Source organism: Danio rerio, chromosome 14 (assembly GCF_049306965.1).
Source record: "Danio rerio strain Tuebingen ecotype United States chromosome 14, GRCz12tu, whole genome shotgun sequence".
Classification (NCBI taxonomy): Eukaryota; Metazoa; Chordata; class Actinopteri; order Cypriniformes; family Danionidae; genus Danio; species Danio rerio.
The window spans coordinates 4,993,203-5,016,046 of NC_133189.1; the positions used below are offsets into that span (position 1 = coordinate 4,993,203).

A 22,844-nucleotide genomic window follows, 5' to 3' on the forward strand; every position below is an offset into this window, starting at 1 on the left:
TCCAGACAGCCAAGCTGTCTGTATAAACACACACATACAGCACCAAGCACACACACACTGACAAAGCTCTCTCTCTCTCATACGCGCGCGCGCACTAACACACACACATCCGCGATATTGCTAGACAGCCCGCTCCCGTCCCAAATTAAACCCGTTACCGACCGCTCCAGCGATTTATTCGGAAATTTATTCCCGCGCCGCAGAAATCTGGTCGGGACAGCCGCGGGAATGCAGACCTCTACACTGGCCCTCCAGGACAGAGTTTGGACACCCCTGGTATAGGTGGAAACAATGGTGTAAACATTTATTTTAAGCCTATATACAAACGTATCCCTCAAATCTGATTGGATGATTGAAATTTTGTTGTCAACAGATGTTGATCCAGGATTATGTTGCACAATCAAGTTCTGCTCTCCGCTGTATTTCAGGTGTACATTTTAACTTTCAACACAATTCTTGAACTTTTTTAGGGAAAACCTAATTGTTTAATGTTTAATCTACTTACATTTGTTAGGTTAACTTAATCAATTTGTGTCGGGACAACATGCATGTATTCATTCATTCATTCATTCATTCATTCATTCATTCATTCACTCACTGAACCTGTAGTAAAATGGCACTCAAAGTCAGGGCTTTACTGTGTACTTTTCATGTTCATTTTTTACTTTATAAAGATATCCAACAGTACATGTTCAAACTTCTCTTTAATTTACCCCATAATAAAGGAAAGGTAACTATAGCAACTGGAATTTATCTATCATATATATACATGCATTATAAATACACACACATTCACACTCACTGTACATACGTATCTATTGTTAGAACAGACATGTCAATTTTAATCTCTAATCAAACCTTCACTCATCTCAGTGTGACCTTAGCACTCTATTAATCTGTCACAGTACATTCATTTATGCAGATTTTCTGCATCAGGTCGGCTGGAGGCCAACAGTGCGTCATAAAATCCTGCAAAAGTCAGAAAATCCGTTTGGCAACAGAGACCGTGGGGAATGTATGAACTGTAAGCAATCATTATATTCAGACCTCAACGTTTCACATGATAATCACAGATATTTAGGTTTCAATATAACCCCTCACAAACCTAATCAACATAGATTTCAAGAAAACAAAAACAAACAATTAAAAAACCAAAAGCCTCTTTGACATCTTCCCAAAGTTAATCATGCTCAGGACTGTATTTTTGCAGTTTGAATCATATGTTTTGTCTTTAAAAGAGTGACAAAATTCTAATACATTTTATTTTATTTTCTATACTGCCTTTAAAGGTACGGCTCAAACTGCTTCACACAGAAGAAAGCAAAAAATAAACAAAAAAAAGGCATTAATAATAATAATAATAAAAGCTCAAATGAGCATCATACATTTAGACTCTACCAAATAAGATAAAGCCATCTTTAAGAACAGATTTCAAAATAAAAGATTCAGTCTGATCTTAAAATGGAGAAAGTTCTGGTGTTTAGGTGTGCACAACCTTTCATTGGAACGAGTAGGGTTTTTTCAATGAATACATGGATTGGAGATCATGACTAGAAGTGGAAACGGTTTAAAGTAATGTTGAGATCAATGTAGACGACAAATTTTGAAGTAATCCAAAAAGCTGTTTCAAACATGATGTCACATGTTGCCTTTTGTAATTATATACACCGATTATGACATACCATGAAGCACAATGCTGTGAGTAATTACAATCAGATTATTTATTATTATTATTATTATTATTATTATTATTGTTATTATTAATAATCAAACACTGCTGTTTTTTTAATATCTATAGTTTTGTGTAATGATGTCTTTAATTTCTCAGCCAAATTTAATATGCAGTTAGTTTGCAATTTGTTTGAGTCATTAAACTCATTCATTCATTCATTTTCCTGCAGCTTACTGCTTATTTATCAGGGGTCACCACAGCGGAATGAACTGCCAACTATTTAAACATGTTTTACGCAGCGGATGCCCTTACAGCAACAATCCATTACTGGGAAATCTGTGGATTTCTGCATCCGCAGATTCCATGTAGGCCTAGTTATGAGAATTGTTGAAAGATGAAACTCACCAAAAACAGTGCGGGCGGGAACAGACTCTCGGTTCAACCAGAAGGAAACTTGGGACAGGATGACAGTCATGATGCACGGCAGGTACGTCTGAATCACAAAATAGCCAATCTTCCTCTTGAGGTGGAAGTGGGCCGTCATCACAGTGTATTCACCTGTGGGGGAGAGCAATTGAGAATGGAGCAGAAGTCCAGATTGAAACATTTTTAAGTAAATGCAATCAACTGCCAGGAATTAATACTACATTATTGAGTATGTGATGAGTGTGACTGAAATCTGACATGCAAATAACTTATTGCGAAAGCTCAGCGATAGTCACATCAGTCTCAATGGAAAATTCTCCATCATGTTTATCTAGAACACCTAAACTTTTCCATACAAATAAACACACTGTAAAAAACAAATCCGTAATTTTACGGTTTATTTCCGGGGTGCTGGAAAAATATATATATTAATATATAATAGGGATGTAACGGTATCAGAATTTCACGGTACGGTAATACCTCGGTATGAATGTCACGGTACGGTATTTATTAAATCATTTACAGGAAAAAAACAAAACTTATGAAAATACTCCAAAAAAGTGCCAAAAGTGTCAATGACATACAAATTAGCCATCTATCTGTAAGCTTTGAAACAGGAACTTCAATGTTAATAACAAAAAATTATTAAACCATGTAAAAAAATAAAGTTTCAATTTAGTAGTGTTGAAAACTCATCACATTCAACATTTAATCACTCACTCACTCACTTAGATAGAGATGGGCTTTAAGGAAAATTATCATATAAATATAATCTGGTAAAAGCTGGTATCTCTGGGCATTTACAATGTCCCCTGCAACAGAAAAAAACCCTCTCATTTGGGACTGAGGTTTCTGGGACAGAGAGATATGACTTGGCCCAGGTTGACAGCAGTGGGTAACGTTGTGCATTGTCTTTCCCCCACTTGAGAGGACAAACCATGAGTAAGATAGAGGTCTCATGTCTGCATCAATCTGAACAGTGTGCTGTGTCACACCCTCCGTCCCGCCCTTCAGTAGGCGCGCGACAACACCGCTCTTGAGTATGCGTGCTCAACCCCCCCCCCCTCCCCGCTTTACAGTACGCGCGCCACAACACAGCTGATCAGAACGCGCGCAACTACACCGCTATTCAGTACGCGCGCGACAACACAGCTGATAAGAACACGCTCGACAACACAGCTGATCAGAACGCGCGCAACAACACCGCTATTCAGTACGCGTGCGACAACACAGCTGATAAGAATACGCGCGACAACACAGCTGATCAGAACGCGCGCAACAACACCGCTATTCAGTACGCGCGCGACAACACAGCTGATCAGAACGCGCGCAACAACACCGCTATTCAGTACGCGCGCGACAACACAGCTGATAAGAACACGCGCGACAACACAGCTGATCAGAACGCGTGCGACAACACAGCTGATCAGAACGCGCGCAACAACACCGCTATTCAGTACGCGCGCGACAACACAGCTGATCAGAACACGCGCGACAACACAGCTGATCAGAACACGCGCGACAACACAGCTGATCAGAACATGCACGACAACACAGCTGATCAGAACGCGCGCGACAACACTGCTATTCAGTACGCGTGCGGCGACAACACCCGCTTCAGGTTCGATCATTTCCAGCTCTTTTTCATCCCCAGCTCTTTTTCATCCCCGCTTCTAGCAGCACACTCCATTTCCGCATTACTGTATCTGTAGCGACAACAGACCGCAAGGGATGATGGCCACCCCTGGGCTGATGGGAATTGTAGTTTTCGCTACCTCCCGTTCGCTTCATTCGCCTGAGCAAATTTTCTCAGAAGACCTATAGTTTTACCGAGTCATGCGACTACGGTAATATCGAAAAAAAATTAATATTGCGGTATGACGGTATTTGTAATACCGTTACATCCCTAATATATAATATATATTCTATTTTAACTAAAAACACCTAAATAATTCCTTTGTCGAGTCAACAAATGATAATTTATGCAAAATACAGCTTGATCAGAAAGAAATGTGAATGTGTGTAATAATAAATCAAATTCCCCAAATCACTTTCAATCAGGACGTGTTGACAAAATAACGAAAATCTGCCTCCTTATTAGAAATCAGGCCAGGTGAAGAAGCGGATCACCCCCTAAACAGAACATCAAAGATGAGATTCTGAAACGGGTATGGGATATTCTGGAAGAGCTGATGTCACAAAGCAGAGGAGGAATGTAATTAGAAAGGAGAAGCTCTTTGAGGGACGCCACAATTACACCGCATCTCACCAAAACCAGGATGAAAAGAGCAGGTCAGTCTGAAGGCGCTCCACAGAGGAGGTTTGTTACCGAGCGAAGAGGCATGAAAAGAGAAAATCTCCTCGACATCATCATGAGCTTTTTAACCTCATTATCACAGCGCATTATCCCAACAGAAACGTGGCAAACCGCCTGGAAACAGAGAATCTTCACCAGACTTGATGAAGAGAGAACTGAGATGCAGAGGAAGACAGCGGTTGCCCATAGCAACAAAACAGAGAAATCTATCCGCTGTCTTTGAATGTTTGGATATTTAGAAGTCATTTTAATCTAATAGGTAAATATGTGCTTTTTAAAAATAAATAAATAAATAAAATTTTATATATATATATATATATATATATATATATATATATATATATATATATATATATATATATATATATATATACTTTATTAAATGTTTCCCAAATGATGTTTAACAGAACAGAGATATTTTCACAGTATGTCTGATAATATTTTATCTTCTGGAGAAAGTCTTCTTTTATTTCAGCTAGAACAAAAGCAGTTTTTAATATTTTAATAACCATTTTAAGGTCAAAATAATTAGCCCCTTCAAGCTGTGTTTTTTTTTTTTCTTCGATAGTCTACAGAAAATTACCTAATTAACCTAGTGAAGCCTTTACATGTCCCTTTAAGATGTATAGACGTTTCCTGAAAAATAATCAGTTATTAGAAATGAGTTATTAAAACTATCATGTTTAGAAATTTATACACATATACATATATATATATATATATATATATATATATATATATATATATATATATATATATATATATATATATATATATATATATATATATATATATGTTATTAGTACCGGGCAAAAATTAATCGTAATTAATCACACCCAAAATAAAAGTTTGTTTTGATATTGTAGCTTTTGTGCTAACAAGGAGACATGGAGGCAGGAAACAACTGAACGTTGCATAACCATGTATGCTTGTGATTGTCAGTGCTGTGTGAATTGTGCCTATTAGTCAGTAATGACTGAGGTGCTTGTATCTACTCCCACAACCTAATGTGTGTGTGGTGTATATTTATTACGTATATAATGACATATATTTAAGAAAATGTAAATATAGTTTGTATCACATAAACATATATGTTATTGTTATATGTACATTTAAAATAAATGTGTAACAAAATTATTTATATACTTTATAATTGTGTATATATATATATATATATATATATATATATATATATATATATATATATATATATATATATATATATATATATATATATATGTATGTGTGTATTAATTCATTCATATTCTTTTAGGCTGAGTTCCTTTATTAATCCGGGGTCACCGCAGCAGAATGAACCACCAACTTATTCAGCACGTTTTACACAGCAGATGTCCTTCCAGTTGCAACCCATCTCTGGGAAACATCCATACACCCTCTAACACTATGGACAATTTAGCCTACCCAATTCACCTGTACCGCATGTCTTTGGACTGTGGGGGAAACCAGAGCACCCGAAGGAAACCCACATGAACGCAGGGAGTACATGCAAACTCCACACAGAAATGCCAACAAACCAGCCGAGTCTCGAACCCGCAACCTTCTTGCTGTGAGGCGACAGCACTACTTACTGCGCCACCGTGTTACCCCATATATACATATTTATAGCGGCGATGGCGCAGTGAGTATCACTGTCACCTCACAGCAAGAAGGTTGCAGGTTCGATCCTGCCAGTTTGCATTTCTGTGAGGAGTTTGCTTGTTCCAGTATTCCCGGAGTTCCCGTGTTTGCGTGGGTTTCCTCCAGGTGCTCTGGTATCCCCCACAGTCCAAACACACGCGCTATAGGTGGATTGGGTTAATTAAATTGGCCATAGTGTATGGGTGTGTGAGAGTGTATGGGTGTTTCCTAGTAATGGGTTGCGGTTGGAAGGGCATCCGCATATGCTGGAATAGATGCCAATTCATTCCACAGTGGCGACCGAAGGTAGAAGGAAAATGAATGAATATACAGGGGGGCTAATAATTCAGGAGGGCTAATAGTTCTGACTTCAACTGTATCTCTACTGGCAAGCATCCCTCAAGACAGATAAAACCGAGAAATTGGTTGCCAGTGGCAACAGAAGAGAGAAATCTCTCTGGTTTGTTTGTATGTCGGTGGTGGACGCCGCAATGCTGCCATTTGGCACAGAGGGAATCTCCTAGTCCTTTCTGCAGAGGAAGCACAGAGCAATTTTTAGCCAGCTCTTATCTTGTAAAATCCAGTCTTTCCTACTTTTTTTCCCACTGGAGTGCACACTGAGATGCCTTGCTCCTTTCAGAAAGGCATGTAGGGAAGCTCAGTGTGGACAAAATCAGCACCCTTGAGGCTGAGCCATGCACGTCTGCTTTATTTCATTAACAGTGCGAGGAAATGTAAATGTGCACACAGAGAGAGAGAGAGACACACACACACACAGGAGCGGGTGAGAGTTCAGGGCTGTACGTGTGTGTGAGAATGTGTCTCTACTGAATAAGGAGATTAATAATTATGAAGAGTCTCCGTACCCTCTTAAAATTTGACAACACCTGATGTGCTGTGTGTCAAGCATTTTAAAGCATCATCATGTTTATTAATTCTAAATGAAACATACGAATCAATGGTGCCTTCACAAATAAATGATGCAAATTAAGTCATTAAATAAATTAAAGTATAATGATAGTAATGATAATAATAATAATACTACTAATAATAAATAAATAAATAAAGATAATTATATATAATATATATATAATAATAATAAAATAATAATAATAATAATAATAATAATAATAATAATAACAATAATAATAATAATAATAATAATAATAATAATGAATAATCACAAATAATTATTAGTTTTAATAAAATAATAATAATAATAATAATAATAATAATAATAATAACTAATGCATAAATCGAAGTATAATAATAATAACAACAACAACAATAATACCAACAACAACAACAACAACAATAATAATAATAATAATAATAATAATAATAATAATAATAATAACAACAACAAATAAAATATTTACTGGTTTTAATAAAAAAATTATAAATAAATAAATAAATAAATGATAAAAATTATAATTAGTTTTAATAATAAATAATACCTAATAATAATAATAATAATAATAATAATAATAATAATAATCAAATATATAGGACTATTAAAATGTTAAAATTAATAAAAATGTAATTACTCCTCACAATTAAATGTCAAATCTAAACAAAAAATAAAAATAAAAAAGGAATAAAAAATAAAATAATTACATTTAAACAAAATATACAAGTAAAAAATTAAGATACAAATTTAAAATTAAATATTAAAATTATGAGATTATAATAATGCTAAATGCTCAATAACAATGCTAAATTCTCAACATGCAAAAATGGCAATCCCACAAATGCATTATGACAAGCTAATAAAACAGATAGGGAGTTATTAAGATAACAAAATTACTGAAAAATGAAATCACTACTAACAATCAAGTGACAAATCTAAACAAAAAGAAATCTCAAACTGAAAAAAATATATAAATATGGAATAAAAATAATTACATTTAAACAAAAAGACAAAAATTAAACAACCCCTGTGCCAAAAATATACAAGTAAAAGCAAATTTAATATTAAATATAAAACTATAATTTGCTAAAATGACACTGAATAACACTACAATTGCATTATGGCAAGCTCACAAAATATACATGTTTATGCAACAGTTCTGTCTGGTTCTCCAATCTGATATATGAATAGCTGTGCAATATCGTGCAATAACAGCACTCGTGCAGCCTCCTAACCCTTCTGTATTACTCCGCCCACACAGAGAGACAGCAGATCAATAAACTCACTACAGTTTGACAAATATTGCTGCTGTTGGGCAACAATGTACTTTTGAGGCTTTTTAGGCGAGAATGGAGTTGTTTAGATTGCAACTAAGCAGTTTATTTAAAAGGACAGCGCCTATTTTAAATATGAATAATTTCTGAGATACAGCGTGTCTGCATCTATCCACCTGTCATACTGAGCAGAGCAAAGAGGGTTGACGTTCCGCCACAAGATGGCGACAGAGACTGTTTCATAATCCCTTAGAGGAGAAAAACAGCGTAATTTAAAACTACAGCTGATTAAATCATAATAAACAGGTAGGGAACACTCTAAATCGATTTCTCTCTTTTGTATGTTTTAGTGCTGTATTTACACCATAGTAATCTGCTAGTCTTTGCTTTAGTTTAGCTTTTTTAGGGGTTAATAATTGTGATTTTTGATTGCAACAGAGAAAACCGACTGGAAATCTCTGTGGACTGATGGCATTTCATGTCGTTCAGCCTTATAATCTTTAAATGTGAGCAAAATAAGCTTATTTGTCATCACTTTAGACATTTTGCTAGAGAATCATTCAAGTACTTGTTCTTAAGTGACATTTGTGGTGCAGTAACAGTTTATGCTGTTCTGACATCAGCTGCAGATGTGAATGAACAGCAGAAGAAAGTAGTTCCTCATACAAAAGGATTTTTGAGACTCTCCATGTTTGATTTTCTTTTTTATAAACATGATTATGCCTTCAAATTGTTGTAGAAATGCAATATCACACTCGTAGCAGTGTGATATGGCTGTATATCGTCACCGGTGGGACACTAAGGCACTTAGCCTGCATTCTTAAGTCAACACACGCCTCCCACCAGTGCCGATATACAGCCATATCACACTGCTACGAGTGTGATATCGCTCATATATCACATATCAGATGCTAAGTGAGTTAATAAACTCAGTATTCAATTGAGTAAAAGTCTCAATAATCTCAGTTATAAAATGTCTTATGTCTATATATTAATGTTTACTGTTAGCTTAGCGACATGCTATGTTCAATATCTATTCAATCATTTAACACTTGAAAATCAGTTGCTCTTATCATTCCATTAATTAGGACTGTGTCTTTGAAAGTATCAACTGGACAGCAAGGCCACTAACTAACTACAATTTGGATCACAGCGTGTGTGTGTGTCCTTTTGTGTGTTTGAGAGAAACAGAGTGCAAGTGTGTGTGTGTCCGTCGCGAGCCTCAGTCTGTGCAGCGTGAAGATGTTAATTAAGGCGTGAAGATGAGGATCAGCCACAGGAGGTCACAGGAGATGCCGCGATTCTCTCTGGAAAGCAGAGATGCCAGAACACACACACACGGGCTCCATTCCAAACACTAGTCAGCTGCCGTCCGCTCTACTGTCTACATGAGCAGCGGCTTTAGAAAACTGCTTCATAACCAAAATCAAACCCCAAGAGTGGATGAACTAAAAGCTCAACAAACAGTATTATTAAACACTTACTCGGGCGTAGGAATAGAATAGAATAGAATAGAATAGAATAGAATAGAATAGAATAGAATAGAATAGAATAGAATAGAATAGAATAGAATTTGTAAGGAATATTTGACAACAAGCCATTAAATTATAAGACGATTATGCACAAGTTAATGCACTGTTAAAAATGTCCTATAGTATTTACAATGACTTACTGGAAGTAGTTTGCCAGCAAATTTACTGTACATCCAACCTAAAGCAAAAAATACTGTGTTAATGTTTACACTACCATCTTGCTGTAGATGTATTTACAGTATTGTATATTTTTACTGTAAAACATACAGAATTTTTAGTCTTCTCACCTGTATGATATTTTAATACTATACCATTTTTTTCGGATTTTAATTGTAATAGATTGTTTACTCGTCTATCTATTTACTGTAAAAGAGTGCAAATGGTAAACTACTGCACTTCCTATGATTAGCCAGGTTTCACTGTAATTTACTGCAAATCAAACTTGCAGCAAAAAATACGCTCCCACTTTATATTAAGAGTCCTTAACTACTATGTACTTGCATCAAAAAATAAATACAATGTACTTACTGTGTTTATAATGTATTTGAGAATACTTGTGGTGTTTTTGAGTTGGGATAGAGGTTTGGTTATGGACAGGTTTGGTGGTATGGGTAGGTTTAAGGGTGGGTTAAGGTGTATTTACAGTTAACAGTGTATTTACAAATGTATTTACAAAATTTAGTTACAGATGTAATTACATACATGCATTTAATCAAGCATAAGTACACAGTAAATACATGTATTTACATAATAAGTACATCGTAACAAACTATTAACTCCTGTGTAAGTACATATAAGTTAAGGCAACAATATAAAGTGGGACCAAAAATACTATAATAAATGTTTACAATACCATCTTGCTGTAGATGTATTTACAGTATGGTGTAGATTTACTATAAAATATAAAGTATACTTAGTCTTTTCACCTGTAATATATTTTCATAGCTGTAATAGATTGTTCACTTATTTATTTACTGTAAATAGTCCAAATGGTAAATTACTGTATTTCCAGCGGCTAGCCAGGTTTCACAATACTTTACTGTAAATCATATGTACAGCAATAATACTGTATTACTTTTTAAGAGTACCACTCATCTTGCTGTACATGTATTTGCAGTATTGTACTGTAAAATATACAGTCTTCTCACCTGTATATTTTTATACTATACAATTTATATGATTTTAACTGTAATAGATTGTTCACTTATCTAATTACTGTAAAATAGTCTAAATGGCAAACTACTGCACTTTCTGATTAGCCAGGTTTCACACTACTTTAATGTAAATCAAATTTAGAGCAAACATACTGTATTAATTTTTACAGTACCATTTATCTAGCTGTACATGTAGTTGCAGTATTGTATAGCTTTACTGTAAAATATACAGCATTTTACTTTGGCTTTTTCGGGGTTAATTATTGTGATCTCCCGATTGCAACAGAGAAATACTGGGAAATCTCTGTAGACTGATGGCATTTCAAGCCGTTTAGCCTTATTATCTTAAAATGTGAGCAAAATCAGCTGTTTTGTCATCACTTTAGACATTACGCTAGAGAATCATCCAAGTACTTGTTTTTAAGTGACATTTGTGATGTAGTAACAGTTTCTGCTGTTCTGATGTCAGCTGCAGATGTGAATAAATAGCGGAAGAAAGTAGTTTCTCATACAAAGGGATTTTTGAGACTCTCCATGTTTGATTTTCTTTTTTATAAACACAATTATGTCATCATGTACAGCATTTTTAGTGTTCGCGTCTAAAATAAATTTTTAATACAATTTAAAAAAAGTACTTTTGATTGTAATTAATTGTTCAACTTTTTATTTACTGTAAAACAGTCTAAATGATAAATTACTGTATTTCCTATGAATGGCCAGCTTTCACGATTTTACTGTATTTTAACCTACAGCTAAGTAAAATTACTGTTTTAATGGTGTCAATAGGTTATTTTAACTAATGCAACTTTAAAATACAGTAACATAATGCATAATTATAAAATTATAAGTGTAATATACAGTCGCTTTACAGTTAATTACCATGTAATTTAAAAAATGTTAACAGAGTCGTGATCCAGCCATAATGTGAAGCAGAGCGCGTGCATTGTTTTCTAATAATTCAATGGTATAGAGACGATTATTACACTTATACTGCAATTACCTTTATATGATTAACATTATGAGACCTTGATCTTTTCTCCAACAACTTTTAACCTTAAAGCGTTTGAAAAAGTGACTTTTATCAACATTGCTTATAGTTTAAACTGATATATTGTCTCGGTTCGTGTTGTATTTTACGCTACAAAAACCTGCCAGTACATTTACTGTTATTTAACAGACTTATTTCCCTATATATCATTTATTGTACATTATATTAATTCAAACTACTAAAATGTCAATCAAAAGTCACTTTGTTAAACTGTATAGTTGAATTTTGAATATCAAAAGTCGACAAAGCAGACATCAACTTCCCATAATGTAATTCACAACTGCACATAAACGAAAAACATTTGTGAATCACAGAATACGGACACTGTTAATTAACAGATATTTTTTACAGCATAGGAATATTTTCTCACACATCTCATCCAAAGCCCTTTTTTGTTGTAAGTTTCAGACTTTTGTAGGCTGTGAATCATTCAGTGTATTGATATAGATTTGTAACATATCTGGAAAGATGTCAGGGAACTACTTTAGTTGTTTATCTGAAAATAAAAGCAGATCTTAGAATATTAATCAGCCAAGAAGAAACTGTCCTGTAGTATAAACTATAACATAACAGAAGGGAGTGTGTGTTAAAACAGCTCCTCGAGGTTTAGATTGGAGTTCATATATTATAGCAACACTAGGCTTGACAGAAGGAGTCTCATTAGGCAGCCTGACCTCACCCTGACCCAAAGACCAACACATGTAATAACAGAAGGACGATTGTTTTTTCTGTTCCACACACATCATTTGTGAAGACAAAGAAATGGCCCTTTGAGACAGCACTATGTTTAGGGTCTTTGAGAACGAGCGTGAGGCAGCAATAAAGCCTCACAGGTACATTCAATCATTCATTTTCCTTCAGCTTAGTCCCTTATTTATCTGAGGTCGACACAGTGGAATGAACCGACAACTATTGCAGCACATGTTTTACATATCAGATGCCCTTCCAGTAGCAATAGGAATGAGAAACACCCATTCACACACTACGGCCAATTTAGTTCATCCAATTCACCTATATCGCATGTCTTTGAACTGTGAGGGAAAACGGAGCACCCAGAGGAAACCCACGCCAACACGGGGAGAACATGCAAACTCCACACAGAAATGCCAACGGTTCTAGCTGAGACTCGAACCAGCAACCTTCTTGCAGTGAGGCGACAGTGCTAACAACTGAGCCACCATGCCGCCCCTTCACTGGAACATCCGCTAGCAAAGTCCTACCTTCTCAACAGATTCTAACATGGGAGAAGGGTTGTAAAACTATCCTGTTATTTCTGTAAAAGTACTTGTATTGCTATACTTGTGGACACACACACACACAAACACAGTAAATAATATGTCTGCAGTGCTAATTAGCGTTTGAGAGCGTGTATCGCAATAATAATAATTCTGATCATCATTGTAACGACTGCCCGTGATCCAGAAGCCTGAACTTCTGAGCTAATGTCACTGACAGTATGCCAGCATCATCTGATCTTTCCCCTTCTCTCTATGTCTCACTTTCTCTCTTTTCACAGAAACAGAGCCTCTTTGATAAAAAAAACTGTCATCATCGAGACACTAATGATCTCCAACACACACAGATCTCAGCGTGTGAACGACATGATGGACAGAACAGAGCTGACAGAACCGGGAGAGGTGCAATTTTCTGATTAAAGCTATAATCCAGGCAACAATAAACAAAAGAAATTTTAAAATTTATTCAACCCCATGTTGTGTCAAACCTGCACAGCTTTTTAAACATTTTATACATCTGGATTATACATCATGGGTTCAGAAGACTAGTAGGGTGAGTGAATTATGACAGAAATATTGTTTTAGGGGCGAACGAGTTTTACATTGCAAAAAATGCTTTTCCTATTTAGATTTTTTTTGTCTTGTTTCTAGTCCAAATATCTAAATATTCTTAAATGAAGGATAATTTTCTAGACAATCAAAACATATTGTCTTATTTTAAGAAAAAATAAGACAAATTGAAGTGAGTTTTTTCTTAAAACAAGCTAAATAATCTGCCAATGAGGGTAAGAAAAATAATAATGTAATGTCAAAAGGAAAAACTAAATTATTTTTTAAGCTCTTACTAGGCTTTCTAAAAAACACCTGTGCAGGTGCGCTGAGACAAGTTGGAGCTAAAATCTGCAGGACACCAGCCCTCTAGAACAGTTTGGACACCCCTACCATAGTTTGAGAACTTGTTTGGTATCACTTTATATTAAGTGGCCTTAACTTATATGTACTTACACAGGACTTAATAGTTTGTTACAATGTACTTATTGTGTAAATACATGTATTTACTGTGTACTTATGCTTGATTAAATACATGTATGTAACTACATCTGTAACTAACTTTTGTAATTACATTTGTAAATAAACTGTTGACCATCCCTTACACCTTAATCCACCCTTAAACCTACCCATACCACCAAACCTGTCCATAACCCAACCCCTATCCCAACTCAAAAAGCACCACAAGTGTTCTCAAATACATTATAAACACAGTAAGTACATTGTATTTATTTTTTGATGCAAGTACATTGTAGTTAAGGACACTTAATATAAAGTGGGACCACTTTTTTTTATTTGTGAATTTATTGCTTTAATTTTACATTAGGAAGATAAAGGTTCCTTTAAATATATATATATATATATATATATATATATATATATATATATATATATATATATATATATATATATATATATATATATATATATATATATATATATGTATGTATATGTATGTATGTGTATTTGTGTATGTGTATATAAATAAATATAAATATAAATATATATATATATATATATATATATATATATATATATATATATATATATATTTATATATATATATATATATATATATATATATATATATATATATATATATATATATATATATTTATATTTATATTTATTTATATACACATACACAAATACACATACATACATATACATACATATATATATATATATATATATATACACACACACACACACACACACACACACACACACACACACGCATATATATATATATATATATATATATATATATATATATATATATATATATGAGCAATATCACATGAGTAGCACTTCTACGAGTGTGATATTGCGTTTATACAGTTTGACGGCGCAATCGTGTATGTGAATAAGAAAATCAAACACAGAGTCTAAAAAATAAAATTACGGCAGTTTTCCGGAAGAAATAAAAAACGGGATAGTTGTGGGAGATTAGTCTGAAATACGGGATACTCCCAGGAAAAACGGAAGTGTTGGCAGGTATGCTTACCAATTTAATAATGATTTGATCAACTGTAGTTAGAAATCATTAATGAATGAATGAATTCATTCATTCATTCATTTTTTTTTTCGGCTTAGTCCCTTTATTAAACCGGGGTCGCCACAGCGGAATGAACCCCCAACTTATCCAGCACGTTTTTACGCAGCAGATGCCCTTCCAGCTGCAACCCATTTCTCTGAAACAGTTAGAAATCAGACTGTTATAATCGTCTAAGCATAATTATGCAGTTCTGTCGCCATCTTGTGGATAGAAAACACCAATCATTTTTGGTCTACTTTATGGCAGGCTAATGGCCGCCGTCGAGCTCTCTCAGAAATTGTAACTATTTTAAAATAGGCACAATTCTTATAAATAAACTGCAGAAATACAATCTAAACAACTATATTCTCCACAAAAAAAAAAAAAAAAAAAAAAAACTCAAATGTACATTATGTTGTCTAACAGCAGTAATATTTGTCAAACTGTAGAGTGTCTCTCTGCTTGTTGCTGGCTGTGTGTGGGCGGAGTAATACACAAAGGTGAAGGGTGAAGAGGTCTTTGTGTGATGTTACGGGCAAAACATTGCACAGCTATCAGAAAATCAGATTCAAGAACTAGACAGAACTGTTGTATGTATTTTTATACAGTATATATATATATACAGTATATATATATATATATATATATATATATATATATATATATATATATATATATATATATATATATATATATATACATATACATATATATATATATATACAGTATATATATATATATATATATACAGTATATATATATATATATATATATATATAAATATATATATATATATATATATATATATATATATACAGTATATATATATACAGTATATATATATATATATATATATATATATATATATATATATATATATATATATATATATATATATATATATATATATATATATATACTTTTTACCATGCAGTTTATTTTTTTTTTAAATGCTAGGGCCCCATACCTTGAATTGCTTAGGGCCCCCAAATCACTAAGTCCACCCCTGTCCATAACATTTATGTCTCATTACTTCAGCATGTATAACTTTTTAGATATTTTAGCATTAAACTTGCCAGATGGACCATAGTAAAACCCAAAGCATCTTCTTTCCAATGATACCTAAACTGAGAATGTAATTCCCACATAATTCAGCAACTGTTACTGTTTTAGTTTGGAAAGGTCATTTTTGAGAAAGTGCCTCTGCTGGTGAGTGTGAAATGGTCAGACATCGTCTCTGAAAACCTTTTTGCAGAAATCTTATTTTGCAACTTTATCAAATTTGCAATACAAACTCATGAGACACTTAACTTTCAAGACTTATATTTTTCCAGGTTATTACAAGAATGATTTCATATGTTTATAAATGAAGAAAACAAATATTGCAAAAAATAATTTTTTCAATATATTTAATCCAATATAAATACATTTTAAAATATTTTTTTCTTAAAAAAGATATCTCAATGCATCATAATAAATTGAAAGTCATACAGTTTTGTAACGACAAGAGGGTGTTTATTCCTTTAAGATATTCTGCATTCTGGATTATTTTCATGACAATTAAGCACATTTCCCCTTCATTATTCTCATTACTGTAATGTGTCCGGATATTTTACTGACAAGGTCTTTTGTGATCCTCATTATTTCCAATGGTGCTTCTCATTAGATTCTCATTACTGCACTACACTGCTTGATGTAAAAAAAATAAAAATAAAAAATCTTAATGGACCAAGCCATAGCCTTGATGTTCTACAAGCAAGCAAATAAATGGATAGATGAACAAATGAATAAACAAATAAACAAGCATACAAGCAAATAAATGCGTATAAAATAAATACATACATTTATTTAAAAATGTATAAATAAATGGATAGAGAGACAGACAGACAGACAGACAAGCCAAAAATGTGTAAATTTATGGATGGATGGATGGATGGATGGACAAACGAACAGACGGACAGATGGATGGATGAGGGAAATCTGGCAATAATGATTGATGGATAGAAAGATGAGGGGAAGCAATCAATGAATGGATGGATGGATGGATGGATGGATGGATGGAGATGGATAGATGGATGGATGGATAAATGGATGGATAAGGGAAATCAGTGGATGGATGGAGGAAATAACTCAATGGAGGAGTGGATAGATGGATGGATGGATAAATGGATGGATGGATGGATGGATGGATAAGGGAAATCAGTGGATGGATGGAGGAAATAACTCAATGGAGGAGTGGATAGATGGATGGATGGATGGGTGGATGGATGGATGGATGGATGGATAAGGGAAATCAGTGGATGGATGGAGGAAATAACTCAATGGAGGAGTGGATAGATGGATGGCTGGATGGATGGATGGATGGATGGATGGATGGATGGACAGACGAACGGACGGACAGATCGGTGGATGAGTGAAATCTGGCAATAAACGGATGAATGGATGGATGGAATGGATGGATGGAGGAAATCAGTCAATAGATTGATGGATAGAAAGATGAGGGGAAACAATCAATGAATGGATGGATGGATGGATGGATGGATGGATGGATGGAGATGGATGTATGGATAGATGGATGGATGTATGAATGGATGGATAAGGGAAATCAGTGGATGGATGAAGGAAATAACTCAATGGAGGAGCGGATAGATGGATGGATGGATGGATAGATGGATGGATGGATGGATAGATGGATGGATGGATGGATGGATGGATGGATGGATGAGGGAAATCAGTCAATGGATAGATGGATGGATGGAGGAAATCAGTCAATGGATGAATAAATGCATGGATGGACAGATGAGAGAAATCAGTTGATGGATGAAAGGATGAGAGAAACCAGTCAATGTATGGTGGATATGAATAAATGAATAAATAGATGAATGGAAGGATGGATGCAATAATGGATAGAGGGACGGATAGATGAGGGAAATCATTCAATGGATGGATTGGACGAAATCAGTCAATTGATGGTGGATATGAATAGATGAATAGATAGATGGATGAATGAATGGAAGGATGGATGGATGAATAGATGAGGGAAATCAGTTGATGGATGGATGGATGGATGGATGGATGGATGGATTGATGGATGGAGGAAATATGTCAATAGATGGATGAATGGATGGAAAAGGTGAATCAGTCAATGGAGGGATGGATGGATGAAATCAGTCAGTGGAGGAATAGATAGAGGGAATTGGTCAATTTATGGATGGGTGGAGGAAATCAGTTAATGGATGAAGGATGGATAGATGGATGGATAGACAGATAAGTGAGGGAATTTAGTCGATAGATGGATGAAGGAAATAAGTCCATGGATGGATTGATGGTTAGATAGCTAGATAAGCAAGCAAACCAACCAACCAACCAACAAACAAATAAAAACATAAACAAACCAATTGATAATTAAACAAACAAACAAACAAATAATTAAAGCAAGCCAATAAATAAATACATAAAAATCAATCAATAAAAATGTCTAAAAAAAGGATAAACACATAGATAGATAGATAGATAGATAGATAGATAGATGATAGATAGATAGATAGATAGATAGATAGATAGATAGATAGATAGATAGATAGATAGATAGATAGATAGATAGATAGATAGATAGATAAATAAATAAATAAATAAATAAATAAATAAATAAATAAATAAATAAATAAATAAATAAATAAATAAATGACGCTTTAGTTTAAGTAACAATTCATTTTTTGAGCTTAGGTCTTAGTTAAAAAATATGTTAACCTTAGTTGAAACCGATGATAACACATGGGCGTCGCGTATCTCAACATTGTGTTTAAGTGCACACCTGAAACTGCGCTTCTCAACTGCACTTGGTGTTTGTAAACACACCCCTTCATCGCATCATTAATCAATGCCAACACACACACACAGATACACAAACCTGAAGTGTCTTTTCTCTAAGTGGTTTCTGAGCCCGTGGCCTCAAGGAAAAAAGGTATTAAAAATCCTTGAGATATTGCGAACACTCAAGTGTGCAAAATGTAGTGCACACTCAAGTGTGGCAGATGACCCAATTTTCCTCACACTAGACGGCATATTCACGCTGTGGTAATGAATGATTAATCTCACGTCACATGATGGGGATTTAGAAGAGCCCCAGGAAGAAAGACCCAAGGGTTCATGCATATGTGTGTTTAAATGCACACATTTGGGTGTTTGTTATGTGAGAGAGTCGCCGGTACTTGTTTGAGTACATCCCTTGTTATGGGTGATGCAAATAGTGCTTAACTAATGAGTCTGAACAGAAGACAGATCATGCAGGATGTGGCAAAGCAAAGCAATCGCTCTAGAGTGTGAATCATTTTTTTGGAGATGAAATGGACACAATTATCAAGTCAATTTCTGGCAAACAATTATTTTAAAATGGCCAAAATAAAACACAAGAATCAGGTCACGTCACATTTCTGTGCATTTTTTTTTTAAATAGCTTTTTTGTGAATATATTACTTTTTTCCCATACACTCCTCTCATTAGTTAATGCAAAGAAATCGGTAAATAAAAGTCAGTAAATATTATTTAATCAAGGGCTGTTTAGTTTTATCTGATCATCTATTTTCACTATTTAACCTAGGGTGACACAGTGGGTAGCGATGTTGGCCCATAGCAAGAAGGTTTCTGGTTTGAACCTCAGCTCGGTCAGTTTGCTTTTCTGTGTGGAGTTTGCATGTTCTCCCCATGTTGGCGTGGGTTTCCTCTGGGTGCTCCGGTTTCCCCCCAGTCAAAAGACATGTGCTATAGGGGAATTGGGTAAGCTAAAATTGTCCGTAGTGTATACGTGTTTGTGAATGAGTGTGTATGGGTGTTTTCCAGTGATGGGTTGCAGCTGGAAGAGCAAACGCTGCATAAAAAACATATGCTGGATAGGCATGGGATGATAACCATTTTCAAGGTACTGTAAACCGTGGCTTGAAAAGTTAAGGTTTTAAAACCGCCAAAAGGTTAACAAGAGTTAACAAACTCTGAGTTTTTACTTATCCTCCTTTCTAAAACCGGCCCTGGTGTCCACAAGGCTTTAAAATGTAAAGATTTATTGTCTGCTAAGCCAGGCTCAGTACAATGAGCCTAATTACCAAGCTTCTACAACATTCCGCTTTGTAAATATGAAGCCACAAACTTCTGCCTCATGTTTGCTGGATTTTCCCTCTGATATACAAACACAGTACACTCAATCACCTATGAAAAACATAGAACACTTTTCCTACAAATGATTGGACGCCTCATTTAAAGGTCTACAACAAATGGTGCTTGGGTTAATTATGTGAATAATAATAATAATAATAATAATAATAATAATAATAATAATAATGCCAATAATAATAATAATAATAATAATAATAATAATAATATCATGAGAATCATAACTGTATAGATCTATATTTCCATCTTCAGCCCTCAGTATACATATGAACATTTAACCCATTTTGGTTGACCGCCACTCCTATGCAAGAGTAAAATCCAGAATGTCTTTACCATCAATATTGAATGTCTTGCAAGCTGTGAGTGTGCTCTCCATTTGTTTGTCAATTTGCTTGGGTGAATTATGTGAATAATAATAATAATAATAAAAATAATAATAATAAGATAATAATAATAATAATAATAATAATAATAATAATAATAATAATAATAATAATAATAATAATAATAATAATAATAATAACAACAATAACAACAACAACAATAATTGTAACAACGGGGAGTGACGCATACAACTAGAGTTTGGATTCAAAAGCAAGTTTATTCTTAGTCAGGCAAGCAATGGTCAATACAGGTGCAAACAGGTGTGTGAGGACAATCCAGAATCGTAGTCGAAGTAACATGCAAGAGGTCGTAAGGCAGGGGGCAGACTAAGACAGGAAGGCTAACAAGGCTAAGGTCGGTACACAGGATAACAAGACTAGGAAACGCGTTGTAGTGCTACTTACAGTAAATAAGACTCAGCAAACTGAATGGGTGAGTGTGTGGCTTAAATAGTGTGTGCAATCATTCTCTGACAATCCTCAGGTGGTGTAAATGTAATCAGTTTAGATGAGGAAGCATGTGTGTCTGGGCGAAGTGCATGTATGAATATGTAGTCCAGAAATGGCGGAATTGTAGTCCATGAGTTATTGTGAGAGAGATCCAGCGATCTATGGAGTAGTGATCTCTGGTTATTGTGACAATAATAATAATGATAATAATAATAATATTAATAATAATAATATTAATAATAATAATAATAATAATAATAATAATAATAATAATAATAATAATAATAACAACAATATTAATAATAATAATAATAATAATAATAATAATAACAACAACAACAACAACAACACTAACGATAATTATAATAACAATAATATTAATAATAATAATAATAATAATAATGATAACAATAATAAAAAAAATAATAATGCCAATAAATAATAATAATAACAACAACAACAACAACAACAATAATAATAATAATAATAATAATAATAATAATGATAACAATAATAATAATACAAAAATAAATAAATAATAATAATAATAATAATAATAATAATAATAATAATAATAATAATAATAATAATCACATGAGTATCACAACTGTATAGATCTATATTTCCATCTCCAGCTCTTCAGTATGGGCTCTTATGCAAGAGTAAAATCCAGAATGTCTTTACCATCAATATTGAATGTCTTGCAAGCTGTGAGTGTGCTCTCCATTTGTAAAGGTAATGTTGTAAACATGGCTTAAAGTGTCTCTTCTGGGATTCTTGTAGTACGGTCCCTTTGGTTTCTCTGTTCTTTGCTGAAGTGGAATATCTTGTACATGTTCTGGCCTCTGTCTCACCCCACATCGAGGATTTGTTCGCTTTACCGCGCTACCAAATGCCAACATGTCACAGCAACCCAAAGATGTGCATTAGAGAGAGAGGGAGACAGGGAGAGCGAAGCAGAAAAAAAGTGACAGACAGGGTTTGTTGAGTCTTGCCCAGAGATCGTGTGAAAGCACATGGCAGATTTAGCCGGACAGAGCGAATGTGTGCTTGATAGACTATGATAGAACGAAGGGCAAATTTGCCATGACATCAGACAATCCTTCAAAATCAACCTAGCATATCCAACATGTCTGTTCAAGTCTGCGCGGTGTTCAGAGGCTTTTATTGGAAAGAAAACCCCGCCCAGAAAAGCTCTGTCATTATTTACTTAGTGGTATTTCAAATCCATATGGTTGACTTTGTAGGAACTGCCAGATAAACTGTACAAGTGGCTTGCTGCCATCTTGACTGTTTAAACTACAGTGGCTGAGAGAGCTCAAATGCACTGCAGGTTAAGAAAAATGCTAACAAATTAAGAAAACATCATTGCATGCACATGCTATGGGCTCTATTTTAACGACCAAGGCTCATGGCGCAAAAGCATTAAGAGTGTGTTTGAATCCACTTATGCTATTTTAGGGATGGAAAAATATGCTTCGAGCTGCGCCGCATGGTCTAACAGGATTGTGCTTATTCTCTTAATAAGTTCTAGGTGTGTTTTGAGCATAACG

At 34.3% G+C, this 22,844-nt stretch overlaps 2 protein-coding genes across 2 annotated transcripts in view; both read right to left on the reverse strand.

The window, feature by feature from the left end:
- guf1 (GTP binding elongation factor GUF1) overlaps positions 1–22,844 on the reverse strand; it is a 365,280-nt gene that overhangs the window by 204,275 nt on the left and 138,161 nt on the right. The window lies entirely within an intron of this gene.
- Positions 1–22,844, reverse strand: part of gabra2b (gamma-aminobutyric acid type A receptor subunit alpha2b) — a 164,385-nt gene that overhangs the window by 65,551 nt on the left and 75,990 nt on the right. The window contains exon 8 of the mRNA XM_073922466.1: positions 2,078–2,230. Coding sequence (XP_073778567.1) covers positions 2,078–2,230 — 153 coding nt within the window. The remainder of the gene's footprint in view (positions 1–2,077; positions 2,231–22,844) is intronic.